Consider the following 23362-nt stretch of genomic DNA (forward strand, 5'->3'; position numbering starts at 1 on the left):
TTTAAAATGGCTGAGAAAAGCAATTAAAGAATCCCTTAAATTATTTTAAACATATCAATGTTTAAAAGAGGCACACTTCACAGTTTGTAATTTCTAAAGGCATCTAAATCTTTCCCTCATGGAACCAGAGCGACTCTTTTAGATTTTTATAAATTGAAAAAAATTCTTAAATTGAGAAAAAAAAAAGTAAAAAGAGACTTGATTTAATGATAAATATTTGAAAAAATCATTTCTCCCCTTTCACTTACCTAAAGCTACAACCAAGTGTAGTATCCATGAGAATCCATGTGGCTCTACAGACCACAACCCACTACTATAAACAGCCTCCAAAAATGAAGCACAACCCAGAAGCATTTTACAGATCAACAAGAAACTTATGAATGCGAAGAATACTGAAGTAACTTGGGTCAACATTCAACTCTCTTGCCCCAAACCACACACAAGACTTTTTTTAGTCAGCGAGCTCTTTAACCGAGGGGTAAATCCATTTAGAAGACGGCCATACTTTGCTCAGAACTCTTCACCACATAGAGCGAGGACTTCAGATGCAGGGAGCTACTGCACTATCATTACTGCAGTTTTTAAGTAAAATCAAAGTACACAAAATAGACATCTACTGAGAAAATGTATAGTGCAGGGTTTATTTGCCCATCATGTCTGAGTAAACCTTTAAGTGTAGTAACAGAAAAATCTGCCAACATGCATTGGATCAGTCTGACCCTCAATTCCGATTAAAGCAGCAACACATCCAAAGTAAGAGTGTAGCACTCCTGAGTGATTCCCTGGTTGACAAAAACAGTCAGTGATTTCATCTGGAAAATTTGAAGTATAGACTTCCTTAACAAGATAAGATAACCACAAAACATAATTTTTTGAAATTTGGAAATAACTGTATAAAATGTCATAAATGTGAAGAGAGTACAGTAAATCATCTGTACTAAAATGAAAGATGTCTTTTAAATTACTTATAATCTATTGTGTGACAGTAAATATTTATTTTGTATTTGTACTGTTTCAGCAAACAGTGCATATTAAGAGAAAACTTTTTTTTTTTTTTGTAGAGATACACTTGTTAGTGGCTGTGCTATGGAAAAACAATTCAGTTATTCACTCCAACTGCCAGCAGAGGTCAGAATTAAATGTACCGAACCCTGGAACGTTAAATCTCTCATCATTGCTACAAAACTCTACCAGATTTTTGATTTCACAGACCTAGCCAGCCCCAGCATGATGTTTTACTTTACAAACTTTAATATTAATCTATTACCTGGAACTATTCCAATATTAATACATTGAATTGGTTAAAAATTAAGGATTCATCCATAATATAAATAGCTCTTTTTAAGTATCAAAGCACTGTAATGCACAGAAAATTTAATATATAACAAACATGACAAAACTGTCACACAGACTGACAAGTAAACTTTTGGGTAACAAGAAATGTACACTTTGATTTGTTTACAATAGTATATGAAAGCTTCTGGAAAGGAAGATGTATTTTTATTTAATATCTTTAAAATAATTCATCTTTTTATTTCATTTAGAATGTGCTTTATACTGAACATGAGTGATAGTAAACACATTTTATTCAGGAATTATTTCATTCTGATGGAAACATTTATTTTTAAAATAAATAATGTTATTAGTGCTCCCAAACAGCGTTGCTAGCATTGCTGCAATACTGCTAGCTGACAATATTTTCCTATAATGTGTTCCTTTATTAACCCATTAAATAAAAAAGAACCGATTTAAAAATGTACATATTTGAAGCTGCTTCTTGAGCTTCACCACACTTATAATCCTTGATTGCTTTATTAATCTTGTAACATAATGAGTTCTCCAATACAGTTTTAATCTATTTTAAATAGAATTAATATAAGTAATATTTTAGCATTCCTATAATTAAAACAACTTGGCCAAATTATTTCCGTTATTCTTACTTTTACACTATATATAGGTAAACCACTTTTCTTGCTTGTATTATTAATACATGCAAATTTAAGTCCAATTAAAGCAAATAGTTATTTTTTAATATAAAAATTGGTGGTTTTAAAAATAATGCATTGGCTAACTTTCCATGATATAACAACATGTATCGAATTACCTTCTTTATTATAGGGAAAAGACCAATTTGTACAATATAATGAACTTTCTGATAATAGCCTTATTTTCTTCACCCTACTAAAAAGATATTAATAGCATTTTCTTTTTTTAATGGTCTAACGGAAGGGAAAACAATGGCTGGAAGTGTTTGAGTACTCTTATAAAGGTACAGAATATGAGGTAAACTTTAGGGGGTACAAGGAAAGGAATGAGAAAGGGAAAGGATGGAAGTTTCATCAAGAAAGCTAAAAGAGAATTACAGGGGTGTAGGTTGTAGCCATGTTGGTTTAAGGACATAGGCAGACAGGGTTCTTTGCATGAATCTGATATCTTTTATTAGACCAACTTCAATAGTTGGAAAAAAAATTTGAAGCAAGCTTTCGAGTTCAAAAACCCTTTGTCAGGCTAAGGAAGTTTCAGCAGTTGGTGTGTGGTCTTCCTGGATGGAATGAAAAGTAAAGAAGCCAGGGGCTGGGCTGGTATGCATACAAGACAGGTAATCAGTGAAGATGTAGACTGAGGAGTCAATGGGTGAGAGACAGGCTGGGTGGGGGGAGAGAAGAAGGATGAATAGTGGAGTGGTACCTGGGGAGTCAGATATCAGGCAGGTTATAATGTGTTATAAATCCAATGTCCATAAAAAGAGAATTATGATGTTGAGAAAGCCTGGCATCTAAACTATAGCTCTGAACACGCAATCAATTATAATTATTAAACTTAAATGCTATATTAAAAGGTTGCAATCTTTCACAAAGGGATTTATTATGAATTATTACAAATGGGCCTAACTAAATTTTGGTTTTTACTGTCGTATTTATACACAACTGAAAAAAATGGAACAAATTACTTCATATCCAACAGAATTTCAGGAAAACAAGAATTCTGATATTTGCAGTTACTTCTTTCCCAGCTCTGCTTAGGAAACTGTACTCTATCATTAGACAGGGTCATTATAAGCAATTTCCTCAACAAAGGAAATTTTTGTCAAAGGATTTAATCCAGCTCTTCAAGGCAAGCAGCTAACAACCTAGGCAGTCATATGGCTTACACTGCCAGCCTTAAATAAGCTAACAAATTTTAAATTATTGAAGTAACAAAGTATTACAATAGAACGCCGAATTATTGTTATTTGAGCACTATTATTTCCGTATTGATGGGAAAATATTTTTGGTAAATACAGAGGGTGTGCTATTATTACTACATTAATATCAACATTAATTATTTATATTAAATATTATTAATTATGATATATCGATCTCTACTTATATAGGGTGCCAGGTTAAAAAGAACTTTGTACTCTGTAGATGTTAGCACAAATTTAAATAATAAAACATTAATAAAAATAAATCCACATTCACCCTTGTTTATCATAAATTATTACAGCTATATCCTTTGCGCACTCACTCTCTCTTTCCTAATACTTGCAGATTTTCTTGGGTTTACAGCCTTCAACAACTGCTCCTTATGTTTTGAGTTGCTTATACCTCTGGGATAAGTAGGGACCTACCGAATTTGTGATTTCACAAATTTCACAGAAACCACAAAATCAGTAGGTCCCCATGAAAAAAGTGCAGGGACTGCAAAAAAGCCGAAAAATCAGTCAGTGAGTGGGGAAAAAAGAGAAAGGGAGCTGTGTAAACAGAAGAGGGCAGGAATCTCTGGCATCCTGAAGCATGGGGAAAGGGAGAGGAGGGGAGGGGAGGGGAGGGGAGGGGAGATTTACACAGCACAATGTGGCAGGCCCCTCCCTCCCCCCCCACCTCTGACTGGCCAAGGAGTCCCAGAAGCCCTACCCTTCTGTGGAGATCGACAGATAGCCATCTGTCAATCTCCAGAGAAGGGCAAAACTTTTGCAGCCCCTTGGCCAGAGGCATGGGGGGCCCCCCCAACACACTCCACCATGAAAATGGCAACTGGTGCCAAGCTCGGACTGCAAAATCAGGAGGCAGCCACCCCAAATTCGGTAGGTCCCTAGGTATAATTTCTCACGGATTCATACCATACTAACATGAATATCTAATGTTCCCAAAGGAAGCTCTGTATATATATTGGACTCCCTTAAATAGTTCCAGTTACCTCACTGTGTTATATACTGAAAACAAATTCTTGATTTTACTGTGGCTATCCTTTGCCTACAAATGCAACTCTCCCATTCAACAGCAAATTGTGCATGTGTCAGCTGCACTTAGGCTTTACATATGCTTGCATACATGCATGTGTACACAACACATACACAGCTCCCAAAGGTCCTTCCTACCTTCTTCTCCTTTATGTTCCCTCACCACAACATATAGTAAGCATATTGTGCATGTATGAATGAAAGATTAAACCACTAATCTGAGCAGACTATCTACATTCCCCACCCATCTAGATGGAGCTGGCAGCAATCATTTAATTGCAGCTATCCTCACTTATTTCCTGTTTTACAAGATCCTGTTTTAAGGTGCTACTAATATTGCCCCAACTTTAACTTATTTGGGCTGAAATTTTCTGCATGAAGTGTTTGATTCACACTGAACCTTTTTTGAAAGGGTCAGCTAAAATTGTTCGTCCACTACAGAGAATGAAAAGAGGAAAAATATGCTGTTTTTCAATGTTAAAATTTCTTATAAATGTTGTATTGAGAAGCTCGCGAATCCTCATGATTTCCAGTATGGCCTTAAAATGTGTCAAAGAGTGGTCAGAGATATACCTTTTGACATTCCTATAAGAATCCATTCAATTCTGGTAAACTATAAGTTCTTGAACAATCTCATTGTGAATGCTAGAGATTTTCTGAAGTTGCATGCAGCTCAATTCTCCAGAGATGCTATAAACATTAAGCACAATCCAGCAACTTGGAATTCTTACATATGGCTGCTCACATACCATTTTTCAGGAGGAACTGAACCTGACTGAAGCCTAGGACTACAAAAAGGTTCAAAAGGAATTTCCCTGCAACTGCAGCAATGGGCTGGTGTGGGACCCCGGATCCCTCAGCAGGGAGACCATCTGTAAACATGGGGGTGCAGGTGACATCCACAGAGGGATGGGGGGCAGGCGTGATCTGTGGGGAGATGGGGGGCAGGCACAACCAATGGCAGCAATGGGGGGGACAGGTGTGACTTATGTGAAGATGGGGGGCAGGCATGATTTGCAGAAGGGATTGGGGGGCCAGGAGTGATCCATGGAGGTGGGCGGTAGGCGCAATCTACAGGAGGAATGGGTGGCAGACAATTTGGGGGGGGGGGTGTTCTGGGATCAGAAGGCTTGCAGGGTCCATAGGGAACTTGGGGAGGTGTGGACCAGAGGCAATTTTTAGCCCTCCCCAGCAAATCAACACCCCCACCCCTCCCCACACTTACTTCCTAGGCTTCCAGCAGCAGCAGCAGCAGCAGCGAGTGTTGATAAAACCAGCACCTGGAGTGGCTTGTGGGATAAGAGAGCCTGGCTGGTCCATGGTGGAGGACAAGGGCTGGTGGGGCACTAAAAATAGTTTGGTGCCAGGGGAGGGGCAGGTAGGTAAAATTCAGCTGGTGCTTGGGGCCAGTGCCTGGCCTTTCCCAGCCCTAGGGCTATGCAGGTAATGTACTGAAGCTTGATGCACCAATCTAACCTAAATTGATTAAGTTTGAGTATACATCAATCTAGGTCTACCTTAGACTGGGTTCTGCCATTTTTAGACCTGTCTATGTGTGTGGAACTTCTGTACTGTTACAGGCTTATATTGATTTCTAATCACTAAGATCCAAATGCAGGGTCTGCACCAAGGTGAATTAGATTGAGTGGCCATTTTTAACATGATCTAGCCTCCTCCTAACCCCTACCAATGTTTGCACTTAGCTTCAGCTATAACCTTCAACAGATGACCAAAGAAACTATTATACAGTTTTTGAGGAATCATCAAGGGGTAATAAAATTAATAGCTTATTAGCATGAAACTATTAAGGACATCATCCTTTTCCTATTCAAGTCAAAGACAATATTGACAATGACATAAGTATGACCAGATAATAACCTTGCATGGTATTTTTTCCTATATTTAAACAAACCAGTGGTTTCCCCATTATTTGGAAATTAAAAATACTCTTGGCATTTAATTCTCCAAAGAAAATGAACAGATAGAAACAGTTGCATAATTAGAACTATGAATGGTATCAAGACGTAACTGAAGTGAGGAAATTATTACATTGGTTTGCAAACTTACCGCTCTAATTAACCATAGTACCCATCCTATTATTTATCTGACATACTGTTTATTTAGCTGTGACTTAACAGCAGTTTAGATGTTAAAAGCAGGTAACATTCCATGTCACTTATAACATTTCAAACTAATCCTTTATATCTTTTCTTTCTTTCATTTTGGAAAACCAAAATATTTAAACTTGACAATGATTCAATGTGACATTTTTAAAAATGTTACATTACTCTTACCTCTGAACTATAATCTTCAACCGTAGTAGAAATTTCACTTTCTGGCTAAAATAGGAGGAAGAAAACAAACATTACTTAAAATTACACCAGACTTCAAAATATATTTTCCATTTATTTCACTGGATGTGCACAATGATTAAAGTATTTGTGGTATCCAGTTATGTCTGTACACTCCTCTATGCTTCTAGTTATTTTATATTATCAAAAAAGGTTTTTACAAGTATAAACTTATTTTGTTCAGGGGTCATGTATAGCTACAGAGACAAACCCTTCTAATGGGTTGGCAGCTGATATGGGCAAAAGTATGCTCGTACCAGTGTAGTTACATAAACATCCTGAACAAAATAAAGATATACCAACAGAGCACATCTGACAGAAAAACTCATCCGTAGAAGGGTTATACTGGTAAAAAGAGAAATAATATTCCATAAATGACATTAAGTAAAAATTTCCAGTGTAGACTCCAGATATTAGTCGAAGTATTAAACACCTTCAAACACCATGGGAGTTGGTATAAGTTGAAGATAATTTATGGCTCATCATCATCTGAAAGATGAAGTATAAAGAGTACATAGACCAAATCTTGCAAGCAGAGCCACATGGATTCACACATTTGCAGAAATAGGGCTTTCATTTTAACAAAATTGACAAACATTCTGAGTAAGTGATTTATTAGAAAGCAGCTTTATTAACTGGGTTTCAATATTTAACTGTTGCTTCTAAAGCAACATTTCATTTACATGATTTTCACGGTTGGCATGTTAAAAATGTTTCCCATCTTTGCTAAACCTAAATAATGTAAAAGTGTGTATCAAACGAATACCATGCAAGCAGACATTAGCAGAAGGGGAATACTTTATGTAGGGTTCAATACCCATTCAATACCATTTCAATCATACTGACTCAAACGTAAACTTGTTTTACAAAATATAAAACAACTTTTATATAAAATATGAAAAATCCGGACACAGTGGCCTGAAAATGTACTTTATCTTGTTCTGAAAAATAAAAACAGAATGAATTTCTTTATCTTTGAATTTATTTCTTCTCATTTTAAGTATCTGTCAGTCTCATTAACAGATTATGACATTAAATTATTTAATGCACAACTAAGAATCACTTTCTCACTTGGCACTTCTCAACTATTTTCCCGCTAATTTATGTAAATAATATTGCACAACCTTTTCATGAGGTTTCCGTCATGGAGTTTCCAATGGAGAACTATTTCAAGAGGTGTGGTTTGCACTCATGAAGAATGACTAAGTATCTAGTCCTCAAAAAACAATCAAGTCAGTAGAATTTTATTGCATATGGGGGTAATGCACAAGGCTAGGGCAATCTGCAAATGTGTTTGTAGTCCTACAAATGTCTGTCCATGGCCCAAGTTTTAAAGCAGTTAATTTTCACCTTATGCATCAAAACTGAATCCTATGCATCCTCCTTCACATCAGAAAATATGACTACAGATAAACATACAGATTTCTATTACTACTGTAAATATCCATGGGCTCCTGGGACAAAGCTGGGACTAACCTACAGTATGTGGTAAATCTGTGGTAAATTTGTATAAATGCTATTAAGGTAACAAGGGTTTAGGTTGTAGCCGTGTTGGTCTAAGGACATAGGCAGACAAGGTTCCTTGGGTGAAATTGATATCTTTTATTAGACCAATCCAAATTTGGATTGGTCTAATAAAAGATATCAAATTCACCAAGGAACCTTGTCTGCATTAAGGTAACAATGCCCTTACTAATCATGGGTATGTAGTTGTGTTGTTCTAAGGACATAAATAGACAAAGTTCTTTGGGTAAATCTGATATCGTTTATTAGACCAGCTCAAATAGTTGGAAAAATTCTTCTTCGCGTTGGTCTAATAAAAGATATCAGATTTACCCAAAGAATCTTGTTTTACTAATCACAGCACTACATAGTCAGGAGTCTCTCAACTGGGGTTTTCAAGAGTAAAAGTTATTAGCCTTAGCAACCTAATGTTTTGAGCTAATCTGGTCACATATTAGGGTTCTGAATCCTCTCTCTCTGGTACATTCCAGATAATCCAGTTAGGATTCTTAACCAAGTTGATAATCATCTGGTATATTTTACCGTACCCAGTTTAAATATATAGTTCTGCTGACAAGTACAACAGTATAAATAACCTTTCAATTTATCTGCCTCTATTCCACCCCTTTTTGACAGAATTTAGGTTACTGCTGACTCGGAGGATTTGAAGGGAACTGACAAGATACTAGGGTTACCATATTGCTAGGTCCAAAAAACAGGACACTTGAAGGTGGGGGGAGCGGGGGGAAAATATGATGGTGGGGGGGCCGTGACAAGCTGGTGCCCTCCCTCTGCCCATTCTGTTGCCCCTCACTGACAAGCCATAGCCCGCCCCCCAGCCCTACTGCTGTCCCTCACTCCAGACCCACTGACCCCATCCCTGCCAGCACACGTCACTACCAAAAAGCAGTACCCTGCCCCTAGTCCCTGCTGGTGCCCTTTACTCTTGACCCACAGCCTCCTGGCATTGCCAGTGAGCTCCACACCCAAACCACAGTCACTCCCCCATGCCCCTCAAACCTGATCCACAGCCCCTGCACCTCTCTCCCAGCCCTGCTGATGCCCCTCACTCCCGACCCGTAGCCTTCTGCCTCCCCCTGCCCCCCCAGCCCTGACAATGCCTCACTCCTGACCCAAAGCCCTGTCCCCCCAGCCCTGCTGGTGCCCCGTACTCTGGACCTGCAGCCTCCTGCCCCATCCAGCCCTGCTGGTGCCCCTCACTCCCGACCTGCAGCCCCCTGCCCCCCCAGCCCTGCTGGTACCCCGCACTTGGGATCTGCAGCCTCCTGCCCCATCCAGCCCTGCCAGTGCCCCTCACTCCCAACTTTCTGTGCTTCCTGCTACCTCAGACCTCGCCCTGCTCCCACCAGCAAAGCAAACCAAAATTGTGAACTCTGCTCCCAATTGCGCAGGTGCCGTGCTACGTATTTTGGGAACTGTAGTTCTCCCTAGTGGGGGCCATGCTGAAATGGACCAAGGAAGGAAATCCTGGACTTTTTGCTTACATTTAAAAAACCCACTTGGACGCAGCACAGGGGGCCAAAAAAGAGAACTTGTCCGGAAAAACTCGGACATTTGGTAACCCTACAGATGCAAATCTAGGGGGTTCTCTGTTGAATGAGACTACATAAACCTTAGGGACTATCAGCATCTGTAGCACAGGACAAAAGCAGCTTTTTCTTTCTAGTCTTCCGATTGATTTAAGAAAGGTTGCCAACTGATAAGTGGCATGTGTAGCAACTGACAAATGGAACACATCCTACTTAAACAGCAGCAAGACTTGCATTTACTAATCTAAATAAGAAAGAAAATTTGTCCACATCTGTGAATGAATTTTATTTTTCTCCTGTAAAAAAAAACAAACCAAAAACAAAAAACCACTCCTATTCCCCCCAACAAACAAACTTATTTCTAGCAGATTTATTTTGTTAAAAGACTGATAACATGACATATTGCCACTATTTATTTTCTAAATTGAGACTGACTTCCTTATGTTAAGGACTCTCCTCTATGTTAAGGAGAGCTACATGTCCCTGCCAGCTGATACTGGCGACCAGGGTGGATGGCTAGAGACCCTCTGGGTTAAAATCTGTGGGGAACACGGCACAGGGGACCCAATGCAGGGAGTCTACTACAGACCTCCCACCTAAAGTCAAGAACTTGACCACGAGTTCGCCAGGGAATTGGCTGAGGCTGCATGCTCCAGGTCCATGGTTGTCATGGGAGACTTCAACTACCCAGACATCTTGTGGGAAGAGCACTCGGCTAAATCCAAGCAGTCGCAAAGCTTCCTCTCATGCGTGGATGAGCTCTGACACAAGAGGTCTATGGGCCAATGAGAGGTAAAGCGCTGCCCGACCTGGTACTGGCAACTGGGGATGACCTAATCAGTGACCTAATGATCACTGGGAAGCTGAGTGACAGCAACCACGACCTGATCACCTTCACCATCCGCCATAAAGCTGGCAAGCCAGTCAGCAATACAGAAGTCCTTGACTTCAGGAAAGCTGACTTTGACAAGCTCAGGAGGCTTGTCGGTGAGGCCATAAGGGACCATGACCCCAAGGGGACGGGAGTTCAGGAAGAGTGGTCGCTCCTTAAGGGAGTGATCCTCGATGCACAAGCTAAGGTTATTCCATCTTGGAGGAAAGGCAGCAAAAGGGCACAGCAGCCCCCATGGCTCTCCAGGGAACTAGCAGACCTCCTGCAGCTAAAAAGGAAAGCCTACAAAGGATGGGATCCACCTCCAAGGTGGAATATTCTGCACTGGTCCGGTCCTGCAGTGAGCAAACTAGGAAAGCCAAGGCTGCAACTGAACTCCAAATAGCTATAAGTATCAAGGACAATAAAAAGTCCTTTTTTAGGTATGTGGGGAGCCGGAGGAAAAGCAAGGGCAACATTGGACCCCTGCTAAACCAGAAGGGACAACGGATGACTGATGCCCAGGAAAAAGACAACCTATTAAACGGGTACTTTGTGTCGGTCTTTCATCAGTCCCAGGGGACACCCCTGCCCATTCTGGGACAGGGAGGCCTGGGTAAGGGAGATTCCCTGCCTTCCATCAATGTGGACCTCGTGAAGGAACACCTTGAGAGGCTGGACACCTTCAAGTCAGCCAGCCCTGACAGTTAACACCCCAGGGTACTCAAAGAGCTGGCTAGCATCATAATTCAGTCCCTGGCACAGATCTTTCAGAACTCCTGGTGTTCTGGTGAAGTGCCCAATGATTGGAAGAAGGCCAATGTGGTGTCTATATTCAAGAAAGGGAGGAAAGTGGATCCGGCTTCCTACAGGCCCATCAGCCTGACCTCTATCTCAGGGAAGGTCTTAGAAAAGATTATTATTCTCAACAGACTGGCTGACAGCAACATCCTGAGGGACAGCCAGCACGCGTTTGTTGCGGGTAGGTCTTGCTTAACCAATCTCATTTGCTTTTATGACAAGGTGACCTATCACCTGGACAAGAGAGAGGAGATTGAGGTCATATATCTTGACTTAAAAAAAAAGCCTTCGATCTGGTATACCATGATCACCTCTTGGCAAAATTGTCCAACTGTGGCCTTGCGTTCACCATGATCCGCTGGCTGGGGAATTGGCTCCGTGGTTGGACCCAGAGGGTGGTGGTTGATGGAAGTCAATCGCCACGGTGCTCTGTGACTGCTGGGGTCTCCCAAGGCTCTGTCCTTGGACCTATATTGTTCAACATCATCATTAATGATGTGGACACTGGAGTCAGAAATGGACTGGCCAAGTTCACTGATGATACCAAACTCTCGGGTAAAGCATCCACACCTGAGGACAGGAGGGTGATCCACGCTGACCTTGACAGGCTCAGGAAATGGGCGGCTGAGAACCTGATGGTGTTTAACACCGGAAAATGCAAGGTTCTCCACCTTGGGAGGAAAAACCTGCAGCATCCTTATAGACTTGCCAGTGGTATCTATGCTGGTTAGCACTACAGATGAAAGGGACCTGGGGGTCAGGATTGACAACAGGATGAACATGAGCCTTCAATGCGATGACGCAGCTAGTAAAGTGAGTAAAACCCTGGCTTGCATCCATATATGCTTCTCAAGCATATCCGAGTACGTCATTCTCCCATTGTTCTCAGCCTTGGTGAGGTTACGTCCAGTTTTGGGCTTCACAATTCAAAAAGGATGTGGAGAATTGTGAGAGAGTCCAGAGGAGACCCATGCGCATGATCAGAGGTCAAGAAAACAGATCTTATGATAAGAGGCTGATGTCACAACCCAAAGTTGTGATTTTTTGTTTGTGCGTGCTTCGGCACTGCTAAATTATTTTTCCCGCTAAATTGCAGCTTCCTTGCACAGTGGAGTTTTCTGCTGCAGAAGAGAACCCCGGTGCAACGGAGAATTTCCCGCCAATTTGAAGCTTTCTTTGCATGGTGCATTTCTTAGATGCAAAAGAAATGCATCAAAAGAAAGACGGTAAAAAGGAGTTCCCGCCATTTGTATGAAGATTCATGCCACATTATTGGCCGATTCTAATACATGCACACGTGGCGGCTAGCAATTGGCTTGCTAGCCGTATGAAGAGCTTGGGTGGTTTCTGCCCAAGTTGGAGAGAGAGCAATTGGAGCTCGAGAGGGAGAGCGTGAAGATTTCTAAGCACTACGGATCCTTACGGACCCAACGCATTTCTTAAAAGGCAACAGAGGCCTGAACAGTCTCTGGCCTCTCCCCGTCGCCGATAAATTCCTAGACGTATCCCTTCCTGCATATTAAAGATACAAACCCGCGGAGCTTTAACAACTCCGGGGCAAGAGAACCGAACCGAACCCACGGAGCTTCGGCAACTCCGTGGGAGAGAAACTACCGAACCCGCGGAGCTTTAACAACTCCGGGGCTAGAACGAATTTGTCGTAGTCCTCCAACGAGGATTTAAGCGGAGCTGCACCTGGAAACCGTCCAGCCTACACCGCGACCATCTTGGGTGTAAGTAAATAATCTTTAAATCAACCATTATGCCTCCGTGACTAATTCTAGCTTGCCCCCAGTCTCCTCCGGCCCTGCGTGCCCGGGCTGCTGGCCACAGTCTGCGTGCGCAAAGACGGGCCCGGCTCGCCCCCGGCCCGCACAGCTGAGAGCTATGGGACTCTTCAGCTTGGAAAAACGCAGGCTGAGGGGCAATCTGATGGCCACCTATAAGTTTGTAAGGGGTGTTCACCAAGATCTGGGGGAACATTTGTTCACCAAAGCAGCACCTCAAGGGATGAGAGAAGGTTGAACGGTTATCAACTCCTGCAAGACCATTTCAGGCTGGACATAAGGAAGAAGTTCCTTTACTGTCCGAGCCCCCAAGGTTTGGAATAGCCTGCCACTGGAGGTGGTTCAAGCACCTACTTTGAATGCCTTCAAGAGAAACCTGGATGCTTTTTTGCTGGGATCCTATGACCCCAGCTGACTTCCTGCCCTGGGGCAGGGGGCTGGACTTGATGATGTTCCAAGGTCCCTTCCAGCCTTAATGTCTATGAAATCTATGAAAGCAAAGTAATTTAGAGAGAGCAACATCCACCGATTACAATAGTAGTATCTTACGTTTCAATAATGGCAATGTCCTTCTGCTTCCCCCTGCCTGTCAATTCTTTGCCCTGCTTTTTCTGAATAGTTAACTGAAGACACTATCATTACTGTTCACTATTTTTTTAGTTAGATTATTTTGGATAATTCCAAGTTGCACAAATGTACTCTACAGTTTTATTTGGTCCTTCTTAGAGCTTGCAAAGATCTTCAGTTTGGCTATTAACATCAACTTTTTTGCCACAAGATTTGCTTAATATTTTATTTTTAAGCAAAATGCTAGCTAGACATTTTCAGAGATTTCATAGACATTCAGGCTGGAAGGGACCCTGGAGGATCATCGAGTCCAGCCCCCGCCCAGGGGCAGGAAGTCAGCAGGGATCATAGGATCCCAGCAAGATAAACAGCCAAAAGTGTCTTGAAGGCGTTCAAAGTGGGTGCTTGAACCCCCTCCAGTGGCAGTCTATTCCAAACCTTGGGGGCTCAAACAGGAAAGAAGTTCTTCCTTATGACCAGCCTGAAACAGTCTCAGAGGAGTCTGTGACCATTCGAGCTTGTCATCCCTTGAGGCGCTCTGGGACATGCTCCAAATAAACCTCTTTGATAAGTATTCCACTGTAAAGACTCAACCCAAAGCCCCTTAAAAATCAATACAAAGTCCCTCACTGACATTAATGGTTTTTGGCTCAAATTAATACTGAAAATCTTGAGTTCTATTCTCTCGCTCCTTAAGACACTTTAGACAATATTCTAAATAGAGAACATTTTGGAAGCACTCATCTTTCTGTAAGCTCCTAGCAACTGTAATCTATTACCTACCTTTGAAATCTAGCTCACTTGCTCCAAAATGCAGATCTTTGTATGGTTATTCCCTGCCTTTCCTTTTTTCCCCATTTCCAATACTTCTCAGTCAAAATGTATCACTAATTTCACTGTAGCCCTTCCTGAACCATTAGGTTCTGGTTTAAGGGGGAAGTAGAGATTTTCTTTTCCAAAAATATGTAACTGGTTAGTAACAAAATACAAGTCTCATCTAGGATTATGTAAGCTAAATCATTCTTTGACTTTCTCACTGTGTATTTGTGCAATTTGATATAGGTTTTTGTCCTGCTCAATCCTTACATTCAGAGTCTGAATTTTTCTTATTACTCAAGTTGTGCCCTGCATAATTTCTAAGGAAAGAGTAATTTCCCCACATCTGGCTTCAAGGCAGTGAAATATCTTTCTGCATGATCTGTGTACAAGCCATTCTTTTTTAGTAATTTGAGATAATGGGGTTATTTTACTAATTATTCTAATTACGTTTTTAAAGCACTGACAGGTTAGCAGATGATAGGGGCTAGGTACAGATAGTCAAAAAGCCTGAGGCTGAATCGATTCAGTCTTTGCAGGTTAGTCTAAACTGCAGATTAAACTGAAACAGAAGTGAACAGACATTTATCTGATACAGGATATGCAGCCACATGCCTGCAGTGGCCGAGGCCAGATGCTGTGGGGTGCTAGAGCATGGCTCCCTGGCTGTGCTCACTTCTTCCTGATGCCCTAGAGGTCTCTGGGATTTGCAGTCCAAAATTACAGCAGCAGGACTCTGCAGGGTTACTCATCACTTCTTCCTGCTTCCAGGTGCCTCTGGGATTTGTAATCCACAGATGCAGCCAGCATTAAATTTGACATGAGGAAGGGCCCTCCCTGGTCCCAGACCCCAGCCAGGGCTTGTCTAGTAGGGGGCAGTCCCTCCCTGCCCTGCAGACTGAGCTGCATCCCCAGTAGGGCTTGCCCCACCACCACCTTGTCAGCCAGCCCTCACTGCTCAAGCTAGGCAGCAGAGGGGCAGGGCCAGCCCTACTCTCTGGAGCAGACAGCCTAGCCCACCCCAGGGCTGGAAAGCATGCTGGGATGCTGGGGGTGCTGTGATTTAACTTGAACTAGGAAAGGGTCTGGATCAGAAGTTTCATAAACCAATTTGGGTCAAACCAGTTAAGTCTGATACTACATTCAACCAGGTTTATCCAAAACCAGTTTCAGCCATTTTGAAACTGGTTTATGTGCACTGAGCTTCTGTTCTGTTACAGGTTTAAACAAGTTTCTGATCACTTAAATCAGTTTATGTCCCTAGCCAAAGAGTAGAGAACAGAGGACATCTGAAAAGGTGTTTTATAGGGAAGCAATCTATACCATTTATGCAAACAGCATCCATTATGCTAATATTTAGACATCTATTATAGCACTGTCCCTAATCAATATATTTTTAAACCTCATTTTTCAGAGGAAATGCTACAAGAAAGGAAACTGACAAAGAGACCAAGGAGCTTTCATGCTTAGTCCCAAGCATGCCAGATTTATGAGGTTATACTGTATAAAAGCTTCAGCTACAAAATTCCAAACTCACTTCTCAATTTTGGCTAGTCAGGTAGTAGTGAAAATATCTAAGCCCCCTGGTAGACAAAGGCACAATGGGATCTGATCCGTAATCCCAACAATTATACCTCCTACCATGCTACACAAATATAATGTTACACACGCATGACAGGAGTGGAGTTGTGGGATTGTGGATTAGATTCCAATTGTATTGCCTGTGCAGGGGGAGCCCAGGATCTAGTAGCAAGCCAGTCAGCTGATCAGTCCTCTCAGCTGCAGGAGCCCTTGACTTTGATGTACACCAATGGCTGGGAGAAGCAGCCAGCTGATTGGGGTTCCCAGCTTTGGGGGTGCAGAGCCCTTGACTCCAATAGGTCCCTAAGATTAGGAGTCCCAATTAGTTGGCTGGCCACATATTTGATTTAAGGCATTGTGGGAACTAGCTTCAACCTTGGCTAGGGTTACTTGACCCCAGCACTTTTTCCTGCCCAGACCAGGGGGTTGGACTCGATGATCTAATAGGTCCCTTCTGACCCTAAAAAAATCTATGAAAAAGTTATTACATGCATTTTGTGTACTAACTTGGCAACTTATTTCCTGTTTTATCATGCCATTCATGTGTGTGGTTGGGTTACTAATTACTTAGTGCTTGCACCACTTTGGGGGGGGGGGGGAATTTATTCGACGCTGGAGACTCGGACAGTAAAGAAGTTTTTCCTTATATCCAGTTTAAAACGGTCTTCCAGTGGTTTGTGACTGTTAAACCATGTCTTCCCTGGTAAACAGACATTTTCCCAGTTCTTGGTACACACCCCTTATATACTTATAGGCTGCCATCAAGTCACCCCTGATCCTTCACTTCTCCAAGGTGAAGGGTCCCATGCCGCTCCTCATAAGGCCTGTTCTCTGAACCTCTAATCATGTGCGTGGCTTTCTTCTGGAATCTCTCAAGATTCTCCATATTCTTTTTAAAGTGTGGAGCCCAGAATTGGATGCAGTACTCCACCTGTGGCCTCACCAAGGCCGAGTAAAGTGGGAGGATGACTTCTTGGGTCTTGCCTGAGATGCATCGATAGATGCAAGCCAGAGTTATTTGCTTTGCCGGCTGCGGCATCATATTGGTTGCTCATGTTCATCTTGTGGTCAGTCATGACCCCCAAGTCTCTTTCAGTTGTGGTGCTAGTGACTGTAGCACTGCCAAGCCTATAAGTATGATGTGGGTTGTTTTTTTTCCTGAGGTGGAGCTTGCAGCTTGCATTTCTCTGTGTTGAATGTCATCAGGTTTTGTTCCCCCACATCTTGCAAGCCTGTCCAGGTCAGCATGAATTGCCAGCTTATCCCTTAGAATGACTGCACTTCCGCAAGCTTGGCCAGTCTGCTTCTGACACCCAAATCCAGATAATTTATGAATATATTAAAGAGTACTGAGCCCTAGGGGACACCACTGGTCACCATGCGCCATACTGACTTGATTCCATCAACTATCACTCTCCAGGTCCGACCACGGAGCCAGTTACCCAGCCATTGAACCATAAGTTTGTCAAGGCCACAGTTCCCCAATTTTACCATGAGGATATCATGGGAGACCAAGTCAAAGGCTTTTTTAAATATATGACATCAACCTCTTCTCCTTTGTCCAGGTGATGCATCACCTGGTCATAGAAGGAAATGAGGTTGGTCAGGCAAGACCTACCTGCATTGAAGCCATGTTGGCTCTCTCTCAGAATATTGCCTTCCGTTAGCCTGTTGTTGATAGTTTCTTTGATGATTTTTTCCAAGATTTTTCCAGTGACCGAGGTCAAGCTGATTGGCCTGTAGTTTCCTGGATCTTCCTTCCTTCCTTTCTTGAAGATAGGCACCATACTGGCACACTTCCAATCTTCAGGAACCTTTCCTGAGAGCCACAAGTTCTCAAATATCCTTGCCATTGGTTATACTATGATGTCAGCCAATACTTTTAGCACTCTTGGGTGCATTCTGTCCGGGCCAGCTGACTTGTGGATGTTCAGCCTCTCTAGCTGTTCCCCCATAAGATCTTTGCCAATTACAGGTGTATGATCACCCTTACCCTGGCAGTCCTGTGTCCTGTCAGGCAGGGTGATCTCCTTGAGGTGGTAGAAAACTGACACAAAGTAATCGTTGGAGGAGATTAGCTTTTTTCTGGGTGTCAGTTGTCAGCTGCCCCATTTGGTTCAGCCAGGGTCTGACGTTGCTCTTGTCTTTTTTCCCCCAACTTCTGACATATTTGAAGAAGGACTTTTTATTGTCCTTGATTCCTGTAGCCAGTTTGAGTTCTGTTTCAGCCTTGGCTTTCCTGGTCCACTCCCTACAGGTGTGGGCCAGTGCTGCATGATCCTCCTTAGTGGTAGTTCCCAACTTCCATCCCTTATGAGCTTCTCTTTTCAGATTCAGAAGGTCCATGAGTTCCCTATTGAGTCAAGGGGGTCTCCCAGCCCTTTTGCTACCTTTCCTATAGGCCAGAATGGACTTCCCTTCTGCATTTAGGATCTGGTCCTTAAGGAGCGACCACTCATCGTGCAATCACCTCCCTGTCAGTTCATGGTTTCTCAGTGCCTAATCAACCACCTCCTAAGCTTATGCAAGTCAGCTTTCCTGAAGTTGAGGACTTCCTCAAGTTAGGTAGACCCCTAGCTATAACAACACGAAGCTCAAACTGCTATTTTCTTTTGTAGGAGAAGAAAGCTATAGGACTTTTTGTAGCCTGGGAAAGTGAAGTCAGATGATTCTTTCAGCAACCTCCAAGAATGAAAAAACTGCTCAGAACTTTATTCTATGAATAAAGGCAAGGGAGGATTTCACATCAAACTGTTTCTATTTGAAAGCTAAAAAAAAAAAAAGGGTTTGTATCTGTGGTCTAAAACTCTACCACCTGCGCTGATTTTTTGGTGGGGGGGAGAGGGGGACGAGGGGGGAGAGAACACTGGAATGGGTAGACTAATTTTATCCTTCCATTAGTAATGCCATAGCTGAAGCACAGCTTTACTTTGTTATTCACAGAATAGAATAGCTTTTTGAATCTATAAAGATTATTCTGTCCCAAAGTATGACCTTTGGTCTCAGTGTAAGTTCAGATTACTTCAGGACTCAAAGTAGCAAAAATAGGCACAATCTTTTGTGCTATATGATGCTATCATGCTACCAGTATTATAGTATGTTGATTTTTATTCATTAAACTGCTTCTACCCTTAATGTATGATTATGAAGTGGACATCATATAAGGAGAAAAGTTACTTACTAGTAACTGGATTTCTCTGAGACGTGTTGTCCTTATTGTCACTGTTGATGCACATGCATTATATCCCTAGAGTTCAAAGACTTTGCTTTAGCAATATTTCTCATGCCAAAGAGATAAAGATCAACAAGCACCTCCTGCTACTGTTTCCTTAAACATCTTAAGATGCATCTGACTCTGAGGAAAAAGGGCTGGTTGGGGGTGTGTATATAGACAACACAACTTGAACTCCATGTATTCAAATAACTACTCTTTCTTAAGTGATTGTCCAAATGAATGTTTTCATTGCAGGTCACTCAAAAGCAGTTCCAATAAGTTGAAATGAGTCTTCAAGTCTGAGAGACAAGAGCAACTGAAGGACTGTCTTATCAAATGCAGAATCTGTCCTGCAAACTTTTGCAGTTGTGTAATGTTTATTAAAAGGTGTAAAACAGATCTAGAAGTAGCCTCCCTGCAAACAGTTATGGAGACATTATCCAGGGTGTCTCATAACACAGCCCAATCTCCAAATGGACAGTCTCTGCACTAGCAGCACTGCGCCTTTGAATCTCTTGGCTAAGGAGATAAATAGTTGCAGAAACTTTATGAAAGGCTGAGTCCTGTGCAGGTTGAGGGGGAAACCCATTTTCACATAGAGGTGTCTAACATCTTCGGTCTGGAGAAGTGAGATTTTTACGAAAAATACCACCAAACTGCCAACTGAAGTAGAATTCAAATACCACTTTAGGTAGAGAAAAAGTCTGTGGATCCAGGTCCAGAAATCTGGTAGTGTGGTAAGTACTGGCAGCATTAATTGCTGTGGCTCCCAGAGTTAAATTTCCAGCCCCATGGGGAGCCTTGCAGGTGCTGAATCCAGAGTGCAGAGCCATGACATCTGGTCTGCAGGTCTACCCATGGGACTAGAAATTTAATTATAGGAGGAGCAATGGTTGCTGTGACTCCAGGGATCACAACAATTAATGCTGTTGCTTCCAAATCCCAACTCTGCAGACCAGATGATGTGGCTCCATACTCTAGATACAGCCTGTGGACTGGCCCTGCACCACAACTGATCTGACGCCAGATGAGTTGAGCACCACTGCTTTAGACAGAAGCTTTGGGTAGATCCTCAAGGATACTTATGTAGTAGGTAGTACATGAAGGATCAACCAAAACGGTTGGCTGGAATGATGGCCACTAGAAAAACTGTTCTAGTGGAAAAGTAGAACAAGGAGTACATTGCCTTATGTTCAAAATGAAGCCTCATCAGAGATATGAGAGCTAAATTTAGGTTCTGTTGTAGGACAGGGTCTTTTACCAGAGAAGAAAACTGGGGACAAAACATATGTTGTCTTTTGACTAGAGCACAGTGTACAGAGACAGCAGCTAAATAGACTTTGACTGAGCTAATAAATAAGTCCATATGTTTAAGACCTAGAAGATATTCCATTAGTCAGACTTGAAAAGAGATTTCTCTCTTGACACCATCTGGACCCTTTAATTAGATAAGCGCATCTAGTTTCCTTTTTTCTGCTGTGAATATGAGTATGTCTGACTAGGGAAGAGCATTCCCTCTATTTCCCAGAGCCAAAAAGCATCCAACCTTTTGAGATTCAGGGTGGGCAGATCTGAATGAAGCACCTTTTCTGGGTCAGAAGCTCTTAGTCATGCAGGGACCATAATTATCATCCATTCAGTTGCCAAGATGATGGAGCTACAGCCTAGTATCATGCTCTTTTCTGCTCTCACATATAGATGACTTGCATTTTCCAGGTACATGGACTCTCTTGGTAAATATAAATCACCAGAAGTATAGATCTGAGGTGGGTATGGTACCCTCATAGGTTAGGTATGTTTTAAAATCACAACATTTGGAGATAAATCATAACAACAACCCTAGGTTACTACTCTCTTAATTAAAGATTAAAAAAGCTAATGAACTTTCTAAAAGGAAAAAAAAAGTGACAGATCAGTAAAATATTTCAATATGGCACAGATAAAATCAATAGTGAAAGAAGAATGTATTTATTTTTCTTAGAAAGACAAAAAAATTCCTCCCAAATAACCCCCCCCCAAAAAAAACCCCCAAATAGAACAGAGATAAAAGAAAGAAGAGAAGAGAAAAACTGGACATATTTGAGAAATAAAAATAAGTTTCAAAAGAATTCAACCATATCTAAAGTGTAGAGCATATATAGTTGGGCTGTAACTAGATAGCGTCTCAGCAATGGCCAGGGATCAGGTTTGGGAGGAAGGGGGATTAACAGCAACTAGTAACAAGTGTAGAGCATATATGTCTTGTCTCACTAAGCGGAGCCACTCCACATTCAGACTGGTGGCTACCATCCATGGGATTGGAATAGGACTGAATTTGTGGTGGTCTGCTATGGGCAATGCATAAGCTGTCCTCTTTTGAGGCTGGACCAAGCTCACTGACAGACTGATGAGAGGAGACTCTTTTTTTTTTTGGTTTCTTTCTGCCAAAATAGTACCAGGACCCAGTAGGGAAAAGCAGGGGATACAGCTCAAGTTGTCACAACCTAGTCGGTGGCAAATGTGCAGTACACATTCCCATTAGGATAGGGTGTGCTTAGTTGCAACTGGAGTTACGGGAAGGCACTACTTGAAGAAGCTAGGGAATACAATACTGTGGGTCCAGAAAGTCTGGTACAGGAAAAAATAACCCCCTTTCCCCAGACCATTACCCATGACATAGGGGGAGGACATAGTGTCTCAGCAATGGCCAGGGACCAGATTTGGGAGGAAGGGGGATCAATAGCAACCTTCCCAAATGAATGAGAAAGAACCTGATGAGTTACAATAAAAAGTTGCACCTTACTATACCATATCCAGTCCTTCTTCCTATATATCTGGGACAATGAACTTGCAGCTTTTCTTCCAATACAGCAATGAAGAGAAAGGGGCAGGGTGGAGAAAAATCAATGATTTAAAAAAATTATAAATCTGGATTTTTAAATTCAAATCAGATTTTTTTTATTTAATCATATTTTAAATTTTTTTTGTTAAGATGCTTTAAAAAAAAAAGCAACTATATAAAGATAGCTTTAATTTAAAGTATTAATTTAAGATCCGTTAGAGCTCAAAGATATCATCATGGAATAGGGATTATAAATTTGAATTATATACTATTTGAGACAATATATTCATGTAACTTTTTTAGGAAAGTTTCATAAATAGGTTGCAACATGCCATGGTCTATATTAGGGGCCCAATTTTATGGGGTTCCCAGAGACTCCTCTATAGATTAGTAAAGATTAAAGAAAACCACTCTACCCAATGGGACTCAGTACTCAGGTTAGATCTCATTAAGCATCTATAGGATGCTTTGTTTCAGTTCTCAAACTGGATTCGTGTCTCCAGAGATAAAATCCTTTTTAATAACAGTATACGGAGATGGGTAGGTAATCAGGTCTGTTATCTCTCATCAACCCTATTGCCTCTCTACAAGTTTGTGTACATAGAGTCAAGCCCTTACCTCTCTCTAAAAATGCAAAGTTTCCAAAAGTTAAATGAATAAGAAAATAGCTGGGGCTGGAGTAGATCTGGGCAAGGAAGAGGAGGAGGAGGAGCCTGGAGATAAATGCAAGGAAAGAGGGGCAGTAGAAACATTTTAAGGAGAATATTTCAGAAGTCTTGAGGGATAAGTTTCTGAGTATAGCCTCTTCATTGATTTGAGATCTAGTGAGGGAATAGTATGGTAGAAGGGAAAACCTACCATGGCAGCAGGCTTGCCAGACCATAAAAAAAAGACCTTGTTTAGGAATATTTTAGTGAAGGTTATATCAAACAACAAGAATGAACTTGTTGTAGAAAACAGTGATTAAAATCAAGGCTTTCTGACCATTGATTTTAATCATGATTCAAATCAATTTGATTTAAATCAAACCCACCCTGGAAAGGGCCGAATGGATATAAGGAAAATAATAATAACAAGTAAAAACAGCCACAGAAAGTTTTTTTCTTTTGTTAGAGTAAAGTAGAGAAACGGTACATATCTATGAGTTAGGGAACAAGGAACTGCTGACAAATTTTGTTAGCATTCTTGTTAATATTTCATCCATACCAGAAAAGCATCCCAGAGTAGAGAAAATTACTTTTAACTGGGACCACCTTTCATGGTTTAAGAGGAGAGAAA

The 23362-nt window shown here is 41.6% G+C and overlaps 1 protein-coding gene across 9 annotated transcripts in view; it reads right to left on the minus strand.

Annotated features, from left to right (window-relative positions):
* The window catches only part of AKAP9 (A-kinase anchoring protein 9), a 217712-nt gene that overhangs the window by 140819 nt on the left and 53531 nt on the right, over positions 1-23362 (minus strand). For all 9 annotated transcript variants that reach the window (XM_059729014.1, XM_059729016.1, XM_059729012.1 and 6 more), the window contains exon 4: positions 6517-6561. In XM_059729014.1, the coding sequence (XP_059584997.1) occupies positions 6517-6561 (45 nt within the window). The remainder of the gene's footprint in view (positions 1-6516; positions 6562-23362) is intronic.

Source organism: Alligator mississippiensis, chromosome 5 (genome assembly GCF_030867095.1).
Source record: "Alligator mississippiensis isolate rAllMis1 chromosome 5, rAllMis1, whole genome shotgun sequence".
Classification (NCBI taxonomy): Eukaryota; Metazoa; Chordata; order Crocodylia; family Alligatoridae; genus Alligator; species Alligator mississippiensis.